Raw genomic sequence first — 17,966 nt, 5'->3', positions numbered from 1 at the left:
TGTTTGATAATAGACTAAACCTGATCTATATTGTCACTATACAATAGTACATGTTCTTTATTCATATATATATATATATGAATAGACATTGTATGGGTCACTAGGCAAAACAGAACAAATTCTAAAAGAATGGTGAAGGGGATGGGGAGTGTGTGTTTTTGGCCATAGGTTTTCGCCCTCTGAATAGTATATTTTGAACTGGGGCCATGCAACCCCTACCATATAAAAAATATACCATATAGAAAATTGTGTCTCTTACAGATTAATATGAAAAAAACGTTCAGTGGTAGACATCTTGAATTAAACTAAGTCTGAGAAAAAGTCTTTACAAGTGGTTGAAGCCCTGCCCAGTCACAATGCCTACCGCCATACTTCAACAGACAACTGGCACCAGTTCGCGGGGATTGCAGCAACCTCGACCTGGATCTAACGAAATCAAATCCATGAGAAAATCAAAGGTAGGCTCATGTTTTGTATTTTCTTATTTTGTATCCAAAGACTAAAGCATCTATTTACAATATTCTGGTTTTCTAGTCTTTGTATGTGTATCAGGGACACTTATAGCTTCTATTAACACCATTCTGATATTCTAGTCTTTGTATGTGTATCAGAGACACTTATAGCTTCTATTTACACCATTCTGATTTCTAGTCTTTGTATGTGTATCAGGGACCACTTATAACTTATTTCTAAAATAGGGGTGGCCCTGCTTTGGTTCCCCCAGTTTCAAATTTCATTTCATGAAGATCTTAAATACATTGTGCTTTTGGCCCCCTTGGCAATTGTGTTCCTCCACCAAATGATATTTAGAAAGCCACTACCTATTGTACCTGATACACTATTATAATGTCTATCTCCATGTCATGACCTGACTAAGAGTTAATAAATAGTTAATGTTGTATTGCCTCGTAAAATCTGAGATATCAATAGAGAAATATTATGTAAAGATCGATTACAAATTGATTATAAATACTGTATTTATTCTGCATGTTAAAGGGTAATTTAAAATCAATCTGTTCTAATGACTGGATAATAGAGACTTTAAGAGATTATGAATAGCGGTTTATTGTTTCTACCCATGATTCATGTACCCACTGACCTTCCTGGACATGACTTGCAAAAGCTGAATTCTAACGCTGATAAAAACATCCTTCAGAGGGCCTTTAACTACTTGTCTTATAAGTGACAAAGCCCCTTTAAATCAGTCACTCACTCTCCCTGTAGGACATGTCTGGCAAATAGAGCCAAATAAATCTCCTGAATTCTGCTCAAAAATATTCCTTTTCTAATATCTCTTTAATTAAGACTTTGACCAGTGCTTTAAGTAGGATTTTTTAGGAATTTCTTCACTCTTAATACTACTCCTCTTATAAGTGACAATGCTCCTTTAAATCAGTCAGCCTATGCAGTATTAGCAGACAATGAGTGTATTTGTCAAGACAATATTGATATTATGATAAGCCTGTTTAAATCTCTATATCTATTATACACAGGGCAATAACACAGGGCCATATTTAAATATTATCTAATACTTAACAGTTTCTAGCTGATAAAATATGCCTTTGAACACCCAGTATAAATTATGATTATAGATAGGGAATATCAATATTGGCCCTCTTCAATCTCATATTGGACCACTTGCACAAAATCACATTTTTTTTAAAAACATTTAATTAAGAGGAATGGGAAGGCAGGGCAGAAGAGCTAGAAGTGGCTTCATATCCTTACTTTTTAAAATTTTCAAAATTCTCCCGTTATTTCAATCCTCATTTTAAAATAAAATTTATCCTGCCCACTTGGTAGGGAAGGGAGCTCAATGTTAATTAAAAAATGTATGGTGCAATTAATGGCATTCATTTAGTCATAGAAATGATTATTTCAGCTGATGAAGAACCCAGCATTCAAGTCTATGTACCATGATATTGAGAAACATCAACAAGACGTCAAATTAGCTCATTTAACTGGTAAACCAAAAGACTTAATGTAAGTTCTATATCTTTGATTCCTGACTTAATTATTTTCTGAAATATTTTAGAAGCTTAATTCTTTCAGTAACTAGATCTAATATTGAACCTGGAAATGAATAGCACTTTTTAAAGGGACAGGTTTGCCATCCGTTTGACCTGTCCTAGTCCTTAGTCTCAGAAACATATTTTATTTTAGCTTAGCTAATCAGTAATAGTGTTCACAGCTCACCGTCGAAATTTGTGCCTTCAAATCCATGTATGTTCAGAATTATTCGCGTTTGAAACTGAAGTTGAGAAACACCTATGCCTAAAAAATCTTTCTGATGATTTATAAGTAAGTTCGCTCATTTTTCAAATATTTCAGAGAAAGTACAGAAAAGGATGCTAAATTCTACAATATTTTATCTAAGATGCTGTGTGAAGTCATTCAACAGTAAGTTTTTTTACAAGAGATATTGGAGGGGGTTGGGGGAGTATGTGAAGGGGAGGGGGTGTTGGAGACCTTAAACCATAATCCAAGATGTATTCATATCCCATTATAGGCCCAGGTGTATAAGCAAAGATTCCTGTTTCACAAACTTTTAAATAATTTCAAGAAATGCAATATTCTGATTGGTTAATAAAATTTAAAATCGTTCATGATGATTGACCAATCAAATGACAGGAACACTAAGATATGGTTGAGTTTTTGTGAAACAAGGCCCAGTTTTTTATTTGGTTTTGGAGTATCTGCTCAAAAAGCCACTCTCAGACAGGCCCGTAGCTAGTCCAGTCTAGCTTATATTTCTTAGGAGTATGCCCCCCTTTTTAGCTATGGGCCTGATCTAAGGTGTTCACCTAGCTAGTTATATTAATAAAATATTGTTATCACCAGGAGAAGTGACTCGGAACAGAAAGGTGTGCTACAGAAAGTCTATCTATGGTATAAATCTAACAGACATGTGTTATATACTGGTCCAGTAAGTACCCTTCTTCAACTTAAGGGCCCTATTCTCGAGAACATATAATCCAAATTTTAAGAAATGCGTCATGTTAACTGAAATAAGAATTTATTTGAGTTATTGACCAATCAGATGACTGTACAACTAGAATAACTGATTATGAAATGTGGCTCAGAGGATGCAATGTGTGTACTATATGTTTTCTGGAGTCCCACATTGTACACTGCATGGGGTTGCAAATCTTTATTTAATTTACAGTATTTTTTATGTTTTTCAGAGATTTGGTAAAGAGTATAAGAAGAAAGAGGCAGAGGCTGCATTAAAACAATCTCGGTCGCCACGGAGACAACAATCTGACAACAGACGGAAATCTTACGATATTGTATCCCAGCATTCCAACACTGTGTCTCATTCTACCAGTATATCACAACGATTCAGATCTCCACCACATTATGACGAGGTAAGTACAAGAAGGTTAATAAAAAATCAGCATTTAAGCTCATAGATCTACAAAGGGTAGAGATTTTCTAAAACTTTTATGTGTATTGGGGACACTGATAGCATCAATTCCAATTAAACTAAGTCTTTTAGGACCAAAGATATTATTAACAGGTCTTGTGATAGTGACTACATTAAACACTCAAAGGAATTGCAGGAACCACAGATATCAGACTTGTTCCAATTGATGCTATCAGTGTCCCCGGTGTACATAAAAATTTAGCAAACATCTCTATACGATACTGTCAATATTCAACAACGATATACAATTAAAGGGATTGTAAAAAGGTATTCTAAATTTTACAATCCCTTTAATTTGAGTCTGATATAAATTATTGATATTAGTGGAAAGAGATTTATAAAGTAATAAATGATATTTTTCAAACTATCGTGATTACTGATTGATTTTATTGATTTAGTTGTGAAATTGTTTATTGTTGAAGTTGTGATATGAATATTAAGATATTGATTAGGTTTGTTTTGAAAGATTAATATAATCGAGACACGACAGAGAGTGAAACAAATCCTGTTAGATCTTAGAAACAATTCTCTTGACACAATAATACCATCAAACCAATACATAAATCTTAATCTCAATGTCAAGTAAAAAATGACTTTAAAAGAAATACCATGAACTTTTGGTTTTGGAGGTCTTGGTGTGTCCATATCATGGGTAATTTTCATTCACCATTTTGGCATTGCCTATGTTTTGTTACCAGTTGGTATATTGGACAGTTGGTATATGGTTTTATAGGAGAAACTCATTTACAAGTAGGGACTGAGAATTTCAGCATTGTAATACATCAATTTGATAGAAAATTACCTACTTCTGGAGAGATTTACAAGATAAACAAATAATTCAGAAATGCAAAGTGATTGTTTCAGGGAGTTAATGAAAAGGGATCTAATCTACCATGGACAAGAACATTACTCAGATTTTTATTCCTTTTGTAAGCAGTCACAAAACGTTTAGTATATAGATGTTAGGAAATTGGTCAGTTGGGTGTCATATTTAAACTATGGTTATAATTATATCATATTGTATTACTGATTTATAGACAACAAGGTAATAATCTTAAACCAAGCCCTAGAGATTATGTAATAATAATTATAATAAATTTATGACAGGTACTTGTTGGTTTTTATATAAATATAGATTAATATTTCTTTATATGATAGGTTTAAACAAGTTCTTAATCTAGTACCTATTAGTTCACAAAGATTTATTTTGCTATGTTGAATATAATAATATTAATTGCTTCAATGTAGATCAGATTATCATCTGAAGACCTTAGATAGTTTTGTAATTTTGTAAGGTATGAGAAGGAGGCACTAAGGATTAGAGGAATTCTTTAGTCTTCATAGTATCAATACCAATTTGAACAATTTTACCTGAAATTATCTCAAAGCTCTCATTAACAAAACATCAGGTTTTCAGTTCTCAAAAACTTGTACGATCTATTTTTGTTGCTAATTGATATCGCAAACTAGGTAGTTGTTGATAGGTGACAAGTTAACGTCCACTTACAACTAACTGATATCACAGACTAGGTAGTTGTTGATAGGAGACAAGTTAATGTTTGCTTCCATCTAACTGATATCACAGACTAGGTAGTTGTTGATAGGAGACAAGTTAATGTTTGCTTCCAGCTAACTGATATCACAGACTAGGTAGTTGTTGATAGGAGACAAGTTAATGTTTACTTCCAGCTAACTGATATCACAGACTAGGTGGTTGTTGATAGGAGACAAGTTAATGTTTGCTTCCAGCTAACTGATATCACAGACTAGGTGGTTGTTGATAGGAGACAAGTTAATGTTTGCTTCCAGCTAACTGATATCACAGACTAGGTAGTTGTTGATAGGAGACAAGTTAATGTTTGCTTCCAGCTAACTGATATCACAGACTAGGTGGTTGTTGATAGGAGACAAGTTAATGTTTGCTTCCAGCTAACTGATATCACAGACTAGGTGGTTGTTGATAGGAGACAAGTTAATGTTTGCTTCCAGCTAACTGATATCACAGACTAGGTAGTTGTTGGTAGTTGGATTGTGGGCTGAGTTGAACAGTTGGCCAAATTTATAGCAATGAAATCATAGCTGTCATAAACATTGTATTACTCTAATCTGTTAATCTGTTAATCCAATAATCCAGCTTAATCTATATATTATATAGTATTTAATATTATATATTGTTATAATACAGTGATATTGGTGTAGGATCTCAATGTTAGTTGTCTTTCATTTATACTGTGTCTTGTTCCCAAAACTTGGAATAATGTAAATTGTTGAAACATTGTTTATTAGAAAATTCAACAGGAGTGGTATAATACTGTAAAAGTTTATGAAAATGGAAAAGAGTTGAAGCTAACGTTGAAAGGTTATGTACAATAAAACCAAGGATTAGTATACCATATACACTGATGATGACAATGTAAATTGTAGAAACATTGTGTACAATAAAACTCAGGATTAGTATCCATTAAGCTGATGATGGCAATGTAAATTGTTGAAACTTTGTTTACAGTCACCCAGGAGTATATCTTAAAGTTACGAGCAAATTATTTGCATCCATTGAACAGGAATACAAAGTGATGATTCGATTCTCATTTTCAAATTTGTTTTGAATTTGATTTTACAGGAAGAACAGTATGCTGAAAGTTGTGACGATTTCTCGGTGAATAGCGTAAACAGTGCCATTGACCTTGACCTGACAACGGAGGTGGATTATGATGAAGTATTAAATCGTGAGAGTGAGTGTGGAGAAAGTGTAGAGGAACAGGAAGTCATGATGATTGATATTACTCAAGAACAACCTGTACGTCCCAGACGGACTGGAACTGCCTATTCTTCACCCCTATATTTTAAAGGACGAAAGATACAGGTAAGCCTCTTATCAATTCATAAATTATTCTATACCATTACCATAGTCCTAGGTGGTCAAATTTCTTTAATTTTCAGGAAGTGAGCTCTGAATAACTCCAATCGTCTGTGAAACCCTCAGATTTTCCCGCCGCTGCCAGAAGATGAGTTTACTTTCTGCTGTCATAAATGGTCATTTCGTAAAATTCAAAACATATCCTATAATTTTGTTTATTTTAATTATTCAGCAACCCGTTAGTCGAGGTCCACAAAAAATGGTTCACTCCATAGCCAGTCTGGTTAACCCACACTTAAATACACCGAGAATGGGAGATAACTCTAGTGTAGCTGATGGAAGTGTCTCGACAGTAGTGTTTCGACCGACGACTGCTCCCAACTCCAGAGCTGATATGCTACAATCGTGGCAGATGTTTAACAAAGAAAGAACATACGGTCAAGATATTATAGGTAAAAAATAAGTGACCTTATCACTTTAATGATCTTTTGCAAGGTGCTTGGTTGAGGGACTCGTGGTCCTTTTTTGAAATTGTAAATAGGTAACTAAATGTGTATTTGGGAGACTGATAGCACTAGTTTGCAACATTCTGATTTTCAGTCAGACGTCTGTGGTTCTTGCAATTCCAATAAAACTAAGCGTTGTAACCTCACTATCTCAAAGATATTATTATTTCAGATTGAATTATAAATATTTAAACAATTATATCTCTTTGTCTTTATAAGTAAATAAATTTGTATTTTTCAATATTTTCAGGTAAAATGAATTTTGTTGGACGTAGCGGAACTGGGCTAGATGTAAGATATAATGCTCATGAACTGGGTGAAATGCCTGAACGGAAAACTAAACAGGTCCTTAAAGAGGCATTTAAAGAGGGTAGGAAACAAACTGGTAAGATATGTTCTTTGTTACTGACTTTGCTCAGGCAAACCAAAAAGCCTAGAGAACACATTTCTAAGGCGCTAAAATCCCATCAAAAAGAAACCTGATGAACACACTACAAATTAATGAATTACTGCTGAACTGAAGAGGTCAATTGTCAGGGTTTAATTCTCACATGCCAGAGCCCAGCCCCCATAGTCCCCACCCTGGGGTTCCGATTCCTGCAAGTGTAGGCCTATTAACTTGAACTCTTGAATTTTAGAGAAAACAAAGGGAGGTAAGGAGAATGTGCTAACCAGTCAAACTCTAGAAGAATTTTATGAAACAGCTGATAAATTCTACCCAGTCAAAGTTCCCAAATTACATATTGATATACCACGATCTGGACAATCTAGACTCAGGACACCTGTCACTCCTCTTGGTAGAAACTTTATCCAGTCTGAAAAGTAAGTGCACGAGCAATTTCACATTATAAATTGAGCCGTCCAGTCGTCGGATGGGTCAATAAATTAAAGCTCATTAAAGATATCTTAATGCCACCGACCATGGAAAATTTCCCTCATTGAACACTGCATGATTTTCTATTATCCAAACGCCATTCAATTTCTTGGAGAAGATTTTAGCCTACTTATTTTCAGTTAATTTTGAATATCCAAGATAGCTTAAGCAGAGATAAGTGCTTTTGTGAGGCATTCCATTTTGTATGCTTTACTGAGCTACTGTATTTTTCAGTAGATCACCAAGTCCAGTCCACACCAAACCTGACCTAAAACTGGACACTGTGGTCAATATGATAGACAATGTTACAGATGAGATGGAATTCTATAAAGAAAAGGTAAGCACCTTTGAGCATTTTGACTGAGACTAAAGACAATAAGCTCGCTTTAAAGCTACCTCTACAGATGGAATCAGAGTAAGCTAGTGCTACAGTTCCGGCAAAATGTTCCTCATTGCTCACTGCATAGCATTGCCCATCAGTGTAGAAAATTCTGTAGGCTACAGACAGCTAGACAAATGTGGTAATGAAGAAAGAACAGGCTTTTGCCCTGTCCTGTCATTTAAAAAGAAACTTGTGTTTTCTAAGTCATGTAATTTGTTTCAGTTAATACAGCCACCAGCGTTGGGATTTCGACGTCCAGCCGTTAGTGATGTTCCAGTGACACCTACACCAGTTATGACCCCTGCTAACTTTAGAACATCCAGTGTGTCAGAGAGATTCAATACTCCAATGTAAGTTTCATGGGCTGTACTCAGTTTGAGCATTAGAATCTTGACATCATTTACTTTGCTTATATGAAAGATGGTTATGGGTTATTATCTCGATCAGTGTGTGAAAGTTATCTTTCCTCATTATTCCAGTTGACCCAGCTGTAAATAGGTATGGATAATCCAGGAAAGATCATTGCCAAGAGGTTTGGACAAGGACCAGCTTGTAGACAGGATCCTCATGAACCTAAGTTGTTATCCTTGTAAAACAATTACATGTACCAAGAGATTTGGCCATGGACCAGCTGGTAGACAGAATCTTTGAGAACCTAAGTTAATGTTTCTTGTTTTCTCACTCATTTTAAAAAAAACAAAAAAGAGCCTTGATAATTTATATTTTTTTTGTCTTTTCAGACAACCACCTAGTTCACTGATAGCAGAGAACACTTTTGCATCAAATATTTCAACGTCGACACCAGTTCCCCAAACTCCCCTACCAGGAATAGATTGGAGAGGAAGAATAACACCAGAACCAAATAGATACAGGTAATTTACTGTCCTTTCTTCCCCAAACTCCCCTACCTAGCATTGAGTAGAATTGAATGTAATTATATGAGAATTCTTTATGCAGGGAGAGTTTTTGTGGGGAAAAAGAAATACAATCCTACGAGTCAATTTGACAAATTTGCTGAATACATGTCAAAGGTCTCAGAGTCATCAAAGGCAAAAAGGTCTTGGAGTTGTATCAAAGGTCAAAAAGCCCGATAGTCAGAAAGTTTTAGGCTGATTTGGAAAAGTGCTTAGGGATGCTTCATCTTCTATTCTGCAGATCAAAACAGAAATTTGGTAATCATACGTATGTTAAAAAGAGTGAGAGACCCTCATTAAGATCAGCTGGTGGTGTTACAGCAGGACATCGACCTAAAACAGCTCCTGGTCCAATGAAGAGCAAATGGAAAACAGAACAGGTAAAAATCGCTGAGAATTTCTTACAAGAGGTTGTTGTACAGGTCAAGTCTCCCAAAGCAGGCTGCAGAGGCTCAGCAATTGCTTGCTACCCCGATAGTCCACCCAGAGCCTCCATTGCTCTGATACACTTGGTTGCACATTTTGTATTTGCTGGCCAATCCTGAGACAAAGTAGCATAGAGGATGAACGTAATTTGCTTTGCAAGGGAATCCCACTGTTGAGCATTTTATCTGCACTCTCTTTAAACTGATTCATAGAATTTAGTGTTTTTTTAGGAGACTGACCCAAATGAACGAGTATCAGCCCAAGCTTCAAGTCACATGACCACTAGTGTTAACCAATCAGATTTAGACAATATGATGGTCATTCAGCATTTAATCGGGGATTCCGCTTCTCAGTGAGTTAGTTTTCTTAGTATCATGGCTTGGCTTCAAGGTTGGCTGGTTGGTAGATGACAAGTTAACGTTCGCTTCCAGCAGGTGCTGATATCACTAATGTTGTTGGTAGTCGTAGTAGTTGGTAGTTGGATTCAAGCTCTGCTTTAGGAATTGTAGCAAGGCATGGTTAGGGCCTACTCCATTTCCTCCATTTCTATCACTAGCAAGGCAGGGCATTCCCAATTGTTCTTTAACACCTGATACCAATTGTCATATCAACACATCATCTCCACAACCACTTAGGAGAGTCCACATAGCTAAGTTACAACAAAGCTTATATGATTATTATTGGGTTTGTTAATTCAGCATCTCTTGTAGAGAGCCCCAATACCAAATAATATTTGATTAGTATTTAGTGTTTGTCAACATCTCTTCAGAAATTCCACATAACTCAGCATCCTTTTGGAGAGTCCACATTGCTAGTAATTTATATTTTGTATTTTACAGAGGAGGATCTTTGTATGAATTTGATATGGTAAGTTGGATTTTTGAAATTTGGCTATTTAAATATTTTCTTTATCAGAAGTAAAGAGCTAAATTTCAGCAATTTTCAGAATTCGAAAATCGGATGTTTTTATTTGATTGCAAGAGAACTGCATGTCAAAATTGAGGTTGAAAATGTGACTTTTTATTTCCATGCAGGAGTTTTGGCGCCGAATGAGGAGAATGAACCAATCAGCAGGCAGCCATTCAACCAATCAACAACTAGAATATCTCTCACTTTTGGCTGCTCAACAACAGGGTAGGTAACTTTTCTCCTTTCCAATAAGTTTGGATCACAGAATTGTTGAAAGTAGCTCACAGCACCAGGCATTTAAGAACTTAATGATAAGATATATAGGTGTCAAATCTGGGCTAGTCTCACTTATTTGGTTGGCAGCATAGTCAGTAGCGTTGACCAGTAACCAGTATCACCTTTTAAAATGAACTTCTTACGGAAGGATAGTTTGTAATTTATCAAGAATAATTCATAAAAAGTTTTGAATATTTCAGGGGAGGCTACAAACAGATCAGTGAGTGCTCCAGTAGGCCATCATCAAGTTAGGTAAGGTTTAAATTACTAAAATGACAGACAGTCTAATAATGGCTGCCATTAAATACAATGATATGATACAGAGCACTAGAGGAACTTTCATAGAAAACTGTTGCGGAAAATCCTAAGCTAGGGAGGTAGGAGCATGGATATGGCTAAGTTATGCTTCTAATTTTTTTTAGATTTGACAGTTTTAAAGCTGAATTTTCTTTGCTTTTCAGTAAAGATATATTCAAGATGGAGAACCTGCCAGAGAAGATGTGCTGTTCACCTGCTGGAATCTCCTCAATAGGAGAGTACAATACAGGGGAGATAAATGAGGTGGAAGAAGAATTGAAGGCATTACACGATGATCAAAGCCAAACTGGAGAACAGGTGAGAACAATAACCTTCTGTAAATGGATTTTGATTTTGGATTAATGATTGTGACTGAGATATAGAGATTTTATTTTTTTGTATTTTCCAGAAAGAAGAAGCTGAAGTAGTATACAATATGGCCATTTCTGCCATTCCATCAGAAGGTCAAGGCCCCTTACCAGCTAATCGTAGAGACCACCCACTACAAACCTTGACGATATCAGACGCTTGGCAATATTCCATGCAGGGTGGGACCAAGCAGACACCAATTTCAAGAGCTCATTCTGCTCATAGTGCTAATAAAAGTGTCAAGGGAGGTAACTCTGAAAAGATACTGAAACAAAGAGCGAGTAACTCTAAACAAGCATTAAGAACAGAAACATATAGCCTGGAATATCTGCCAGATGGAGTCTTACCAAAAGTAGAACGTTCTGCAGGCCGTATGCCTGGAAATGTAGATCCTGTCATTCAGTTGATGCAGATGGCTCAAAGACAGAAAGCCTCCCTTCATAGAACCCAGCCTGTAAGAACTCCACCATCTATTCCGAGTCCGTATGGTACATTTGGAGCTCGCTCTCCGCGATCTGGACATAAACAGTATCAAAAGGAGCTGGAAGAGCATGCCAGGAAGACCCACAGTCCGAGAAGATTCATGCAGCATGGTACGTTGGTGTTATTTCAAATTATAATCAGGGGCAAGTCTGTGGTGATGGGGAGAAATAACACTGGTCTGGCTCTGACCACACCAGTTAAAAACTGTTCTTCTTTTTATAATAAGGATGTTTTATTTCAGTGCATGATCTTCGCCAGGGGTTACAGACAGCCCCAGCTGGTACCATGACGATAGAGGAAGAGGGGTTGATGGGAACTCTACAAGTTCAACCAATGACAGCTGCTGGAGGTAGGTTGGATGAGTTGGAATTTAACAAAATTTTGTTACGTGTAAAATTGGGTGTCTTGTGAAGATGAGAATCATTGATTCTTATAAAATATTAACATTTTTAAGATTACCTTTACTCCATATTAAAGCCACAATCTGCTGTTCCATATTCTCATTTCCCCACCCCCCAGAGACCCGTTTCTGGATTTGACAGACAAGTTACGTTTGGTTCAGAACTTACAGATGGTATGGATGAAATAAGGGTCACTCCGGATCATTCCTTACGACAGAAGTTACAAGGTGACCCAGTTGAAAAGGTCAAAGTGCAGAGTTCAAGATCCGTGGAGTCACCACCCAAATCTATCGCTAACATTGGACGACCTATTGCTCAAGTTGCTCAGATACCAGACCCTGTAAGTATTTCTCCAAACAATGCCAATTTTCTAAAAATGATTTATCAGTCAAAACACCCCAGTGCTTAAACACAGCTCTTAGCCCAGCTGTTTTCTCCGAAAATCTAACAAGTATGCTCATAGCTACATGCCATCTTCACAATGTCAAGCTATTACGAACTGCATCTTATACCTTGACTGGAATAGTCACTGTTCTTGTATCATGGAAGTTTATAAATACAATGTGTAGATGGGCTCCATGCATTCACAATGCCAGTTTCCTGTCGTCATAACAAAATGTCATCTGTATAGGTTAAATCTAATTTATTTCTCTCCAGGATGATGTCATGAAAGCAACAATGTTACAGAAACAGATGTCGGCTGCTGTGGATATACAAAGGTAATATAAGTTACCCACAGACCTACTGACGCTAGAATTTCTAATGTAAATGACCTGCTTTATTCTGAATATTTGGGCAAAAGACATTTCATTGTCTTCATTTTGGAATAGCTTTGAAAAATTTTTTAAAAGCAATTTCCACTTGCTTGAAAAACATCCAGATGGAAGGGAGATAACACAGTCTGTGTTATCAAACAGAATCTGCCCACAACAGAGTTTGATAAATCCCTTTAGCTTGATAGGCCTATAATTTTTAAACTGCCTGTTTCAGAATATTTCGAGGGTACGTTGCTAGGGAGAATTATAAACTATTGTTAAAAGATTACAGAGAAGGAGTGGAAGATTCTAGAAAAGCTGCTCTTCAAATTCAGAGGTAAGAAAGCACTGCATATGTAATTCGTCTCTAAAACAAGAGAGCTCTTCATAAGAAATGCATTTTCTAGGAAGATATTATCAATCACAAAAAAAGAAAAGAATTTCAGTTGCAAACAATACTATGGCATGATATTCTAGCAAATAAACCATGTTTACCTTTCTGATACACCTGATTTCACATTTTTTCACAATGATAATTATTTTGCAGACATTACCGAGGCCACCTGTCTAGGAAGGCCGCCATTTATAACAGACATCCTAATACAGAGACCCTAGAGTGGGCTAGACAGTATAGACAGATATTGATAGACAATGAACACAAACGACAACAAAAGAGAGAGGAACTAGCTGAAAAGTAGGTTTTTTTGTATAATTTTTTCAGTATCTTGCTCAAAAAATCAGAATTGATAGGGACAATCAGTCCGTGTATTCTGGAAAGGATCTTAGTGCTAGGATGTCCTATGGTCTTAACTTCCAACACTTGGATATCCTAGCGCTAAGATCTTTTCAAGAATATGTGGCCAGCTCCAGTGGAATCTAAGTGGTGGCACTGAGTAGGGGCCACAGAATTGTCTAAGGGGGCTCACAGCAGCAGGGATTTAAGAACTGAATGAAAAGAATTTGAGATTGGGGCATCAAAGCTTCAGTTCTGGGGTGGGAGGAGGGGTGGCATATAGCTCTTATGTTCAAGAGGCCATGATGTGAGCATTTTGATGCTCCAATCAAACATGATTGGTAAGTACAACTAAATAACCATCCCTGATTCAGGATACTACTGTATATTTCAGAAATGTAAAGAATTATGTTAGTGCTGTCAATAAACTAGAAGTTGTTGGTCCACATGTTGATATCTATCAGTGAGTATCGCCTTCTTTTATCTTGGAGGGGACATTGCCGGGACATGGAGTAGAGGTGGTTCATAGAGCTAGAGTGGGGACTGGTGAAATACAAGTGTATGATGCCATGCATGTTACAGTGCACTTTGCTAATAATGTCTATTTTTTATGTAGGTTTGTCAACTTGACATCTCTGTCAGAAAGTCCACATAGCTAATGATGTTCAACTTGACATCTCTGTCAGAAAGTCCACATAGCTAATGATGTTCAACTTGACATCTCTGTCAGAAAGTCCACATAGCTAATGATGTTCAACTTGACATCTCTGTCAGAAAGTCCACATAGCTAATGATGTTCAACTTGACATCTCTGTCAGAAAGTCCACATAGCTAATGATGTTCAACTTGACATCTCTGTCAGAGAGTCCACATAGTTAATGATGTTCAACTTGACATCTCTGTCAGAGAGTCCACATAGTTAATGATGTTCAACTTGACATCTCTGTCAGAGAGTCCACATAGTTAATATTGTGTCTTGGTATATGTTGATTATCTGTATTTATGTTATAGAGTGTATCATCCAATGCATCTTGGGACATCAAGAGCTGAGTTGAATCAGGCGGCCGTCGTGATACAGAAATTAGTACGAGGCTGGGTGGTCCGACGTAAACTGGAAAAGTTAAAGAGAAAGGTACATTGTTACAAAATTAGGCTTTTTCTTATACTCGTAACAAAATTAAAGAAGTAGAATTGGGAATAGGCTTTTGACTATAAAAATCCTCTCTCAATCATGGCTGGGGTTTGGCCAGAAGTTAAGTTAGAGACTTATTACGACATAGAAGAAAGGGGTCACAACTGAGTCATTTCTAGGTATCAATAAGTGGGAGGACCAGGCAAGGGCCACAGAAATATCAAGGGGGCTCCTAGGGATATTTTTTAGGATTAGAAATTTGAGAGTGGGTTGTAGGGAGCATGCAATGCGGGGCAAGCCTCACCTTAATAGAGATCATGCTCCCCCTCCACTCCTCATACCATCAGGGGTCACTATTGAAGGGGCCTGCGTAACAGGGACATTTTAACCATTCCATTCAACATCTGAAATTCCAAGATCTTTTATTTTCCTGTACAGAGTTTCATTATGAAATTTTGTCTCCCTAGGCTGTATGTTATGGCTCTGTATTTCCCACCATGGTGAAAGAGTACAAAAATATGTTAATCCGTGTCCAGAAATTTCATGGAATAGAGAAATTCAAAACTCCATTTTGTATCGCAGAAATGAATGTGTACCTGGACAACAGAAGGCGTAAGTTATATATAGACCAATCAGATTTCACTGGCTATGGTTCTGTTTCACAAAAAGTTTTACGATCAATTTTTTGTGAAAGGAGACTAGAGTTTGTTTTTTAATATCCTAATTATTTTAAATACATACAGAATGAAGAACACTATTCAACTCAACATAAAATCAGTTTTTAAGAAAGAAAATTAAAGCTTGTATTTTACTATCTAACTTCACCTAAATGCTTGATTAACATCACTCTCAAACTCATTTCAGGATATGAAGGTGTATTTGAAAGAAGATCATTCGGTGGGGAGATTGAGGCAGGGGATGTAGAACAATATTTTAAAGAATGTGATCTGTTTCCATCTCAAGTTGAGATAGAGGAGGCTAGAGAAATGGTCTGTAGAAAACCAGGTATGTTGGGCTAATGCTCTTACAAATTTAGCGAAGTACATTATAGCTATACAACATATACTGTATAATTGCGAATATAATGCGCACCACTTCTTGGTGGTTCCCAACCTTTTTCAGCCTTCACACCCCTGAAGCAATCACCTGGACCTTTTACAACCTGAAAAGTTTGTTTCATCCACATTTTCAGCATGTCATGTGAGGTGCTCTCTCAACTCAAAATAAATTCTTCTCCTACACCAGTTGGTCACACCCCTGACACTCTAGACTCACACCCCTGACACCCTAGTCCCACACCCCAGGGGGTGAAAACATCCCAGGAACCTGAGGGCTCTAGAGAAAGTCTGGAAAAATCTGTCAACATTAATGATATATACTGTATAATTGTGAATATAATGCACACCTCTTCTTATCCTCGAGTAAATCTGGAAAAATCCTTTACTGGAATTCTTTTATTAAATAGAATAGTTTAATTCATTGAATGAATTTACTAAATGACCAAGAACATGAGATGCATAACAATTTCATCAGATCATGGATGGCAAGTGGATTCACATGCAGAAAAAACACAAAACATAAAATCAAGATTTGCATTTTACTCAGATAGTGAACTTCAGTACTTGTGTACTTGTCTAACATCAATATGGACACAGGCTGAAATAAATCAAATAACACAGCATGAAACTCTGAGTAACAGCATGTTTTGGGTTCCATTTTGATATTTCAAAGTTATAATTGATATAAATTTGATACTTTTCAGGTGAAGTTTTGAACAGTGAGAAAGGAATCAGTAAGAAAGAGATCTTAGATATGTTGTATTATATATATGTTCCTAAGGCAACCGGACTGGCGCTGAACCGTAAATCAACTTGGATGAACCCCATAATAGATGGAGTGGAAGCAAAAAAATTGATAGGTACAAATTGAATATTGAAAATTTTCTTCCCAAAACCCAGCTTCAGGTCCCTGCAAAAATGTAACCTGGTTTGTCTTTTATCTTATCTTTTATCAGTGTGAATTGGAAGGTTTTGCCCAGCCATTGAAATCAGGAATTTGAGTAGTGCAATTTCTTTTTCAATGATGATGTAGGATATGTGATCTAGTACGATCTAGCCTATTTTCTTTTGCATAGCTATGTAAAAAGGCACAAAAAAATAGAATGTAAAACTTGATGTTTTCGGCATTGCAGGTAGTCACCTTGTAGAAGATGCCCCTCTTCAGAAATGTGCCGACTTGGTTATTGAAGCTCGTAGGGAGGAGAGACAGAGAGAAATGGAAAGAAAGAAAATGAAGGAAAATGAAACAAATGAATAGCATCATAATCTGTATAATGTCTGAATATATGAGGCTTATTTCCCGCCTCCTAACTACGGTTTTTGTTGGTACTGTTAGGGCTATAGGTATCCCAGTACCCCCTGGTTCCCCTAGGGCTGCATATACCTCTGACACGACAAGTACGTCTAGCTGGGATGTTTGTTGGTATCTCTAGGGCTACAAGTACATCTAGCTAAGATGCTAGTTGGTAGACCTAGGACAACAAAGTACGCCACGGCCAGCTAGCATGTTTGTTGGTACCACTATAGCCTATAAATACAAATCACGTTCCTCGGGCGTGATATACGGATGTGATAGTATCCATTATCATCCATATATCACGTCCAAACGGGCAGAGACAGATTTGTCGGACTAGTACCACTAGGGCTACACAAACCCCTTAGCTGACATGGGCGTTTGGTGTCCCCATGGGTAAAAGCACCCGGAAATAGGAACTAGTTCAAGCCTACTAGTGCTTCTGTGATAACTTTTCTTTTTTCTACTACATGTATTTATTATTTTTTGTGTAAAATTGTATTTTTTAAGAGTTTTAAAGCTTTGATTTATCTTGCCAAATAACGTTTGCCAGACTGTATCATATTTGATATACGACATATCACCTTATTACATATCGGTTTATATAGATTTTGTTAATTAAATTAAGCTTATATATAAAATTATTTCTTAAAAAAAATGTATTCATTCAGAAACTGAATCGTCATTTATACCACGCCCCTTTATCCAAATAGCTGTGGGCGTCGAATTTGACCAATCAAAACGACCTTTTTCATACCAAAGGTGTGGCCCATAATAGCACAATATTTTTGAGCGTTGCATCGTGCTGTAGGCTATAAATCAACCAATCAAAGAAATCATCAGATTCGCGCACATGTTAATGTTTACAAAACA

The 17,966-nt window shown here is 36.6% G+C and overlaps 1 protein-coding gene across 1 annotated transcript; it reads left to right on the top strand.

The window, feature by feature from the left end:
• Positions 1 to 356: 356 nt before the first annotated feature.
• Positions 357 to 17,743, top strand: LOTGIDRAFT_234326 (hypothetical protein; the record flags this gene model as incomplete). The annotated part of the gene is made up of 30 exons (XM_009061624.1): positions 357 to 458; positions 1,883 to 1,983; positions 2,332 to 2,400; positions 2,842 to 2,926; positions 3,186 to 3,368; positions 6,048 to 6,290; positions 6,517 to 6,736; positions 7,041 to 7,175; positions 7,429 to 7,612; positions 7,899 to 8,001; positions 8,269 to 8,396; positions 8,787 to 8,918; positions 9,202 to 9,340; positions 9,617 to 9,738; positions 10,226 to 10,253; positions 10,421 to 10,520; positions 10,772 to 10,823; positions 11,033 to 11,186; positions 11,278 to 11,830; positions 11,962 to 12,069; positions 12,175 to 12,461; positions 12,779 to 12,840; positions 13,112 to 13,213; positions 13,424 to 13,570; positions 14,004 to 14,072; positions 14,621 to 14,741; positions 15,209 to 15,353; positions 15,606 to 15,746; positions 16,504 to 16,659; positions 16,933 to 17,743. 30 exons carry the CDS (start codon positions 357 to 359, stop codon positions 17,055 to 17,057), a joined length of 4,296 nt encoding a protein of 1,431 aa, XP_009059872.1. The 3' UTR covers positions 17,058 to 17,743.
• Positions 17,744 to 17,966: the final 223 nt, after the last annotated feature.

This window comes from Lottia gigantea, assembly GCF_000327385.1.
Source record: "Lottia gigantea unplaced genomic scaffold LOTGIsca_49, whole genome shotgun sequence".
Taxonomy (NCBI): domain Eukaryota; kingdom Metazoa; phylum Mollusca; class Gastropoda; family Lottiidae; genus Lottia; species Lottia gigantea.
This window is presented reverse-complemented; position numbering and strand designations above follow the sequence as displayed.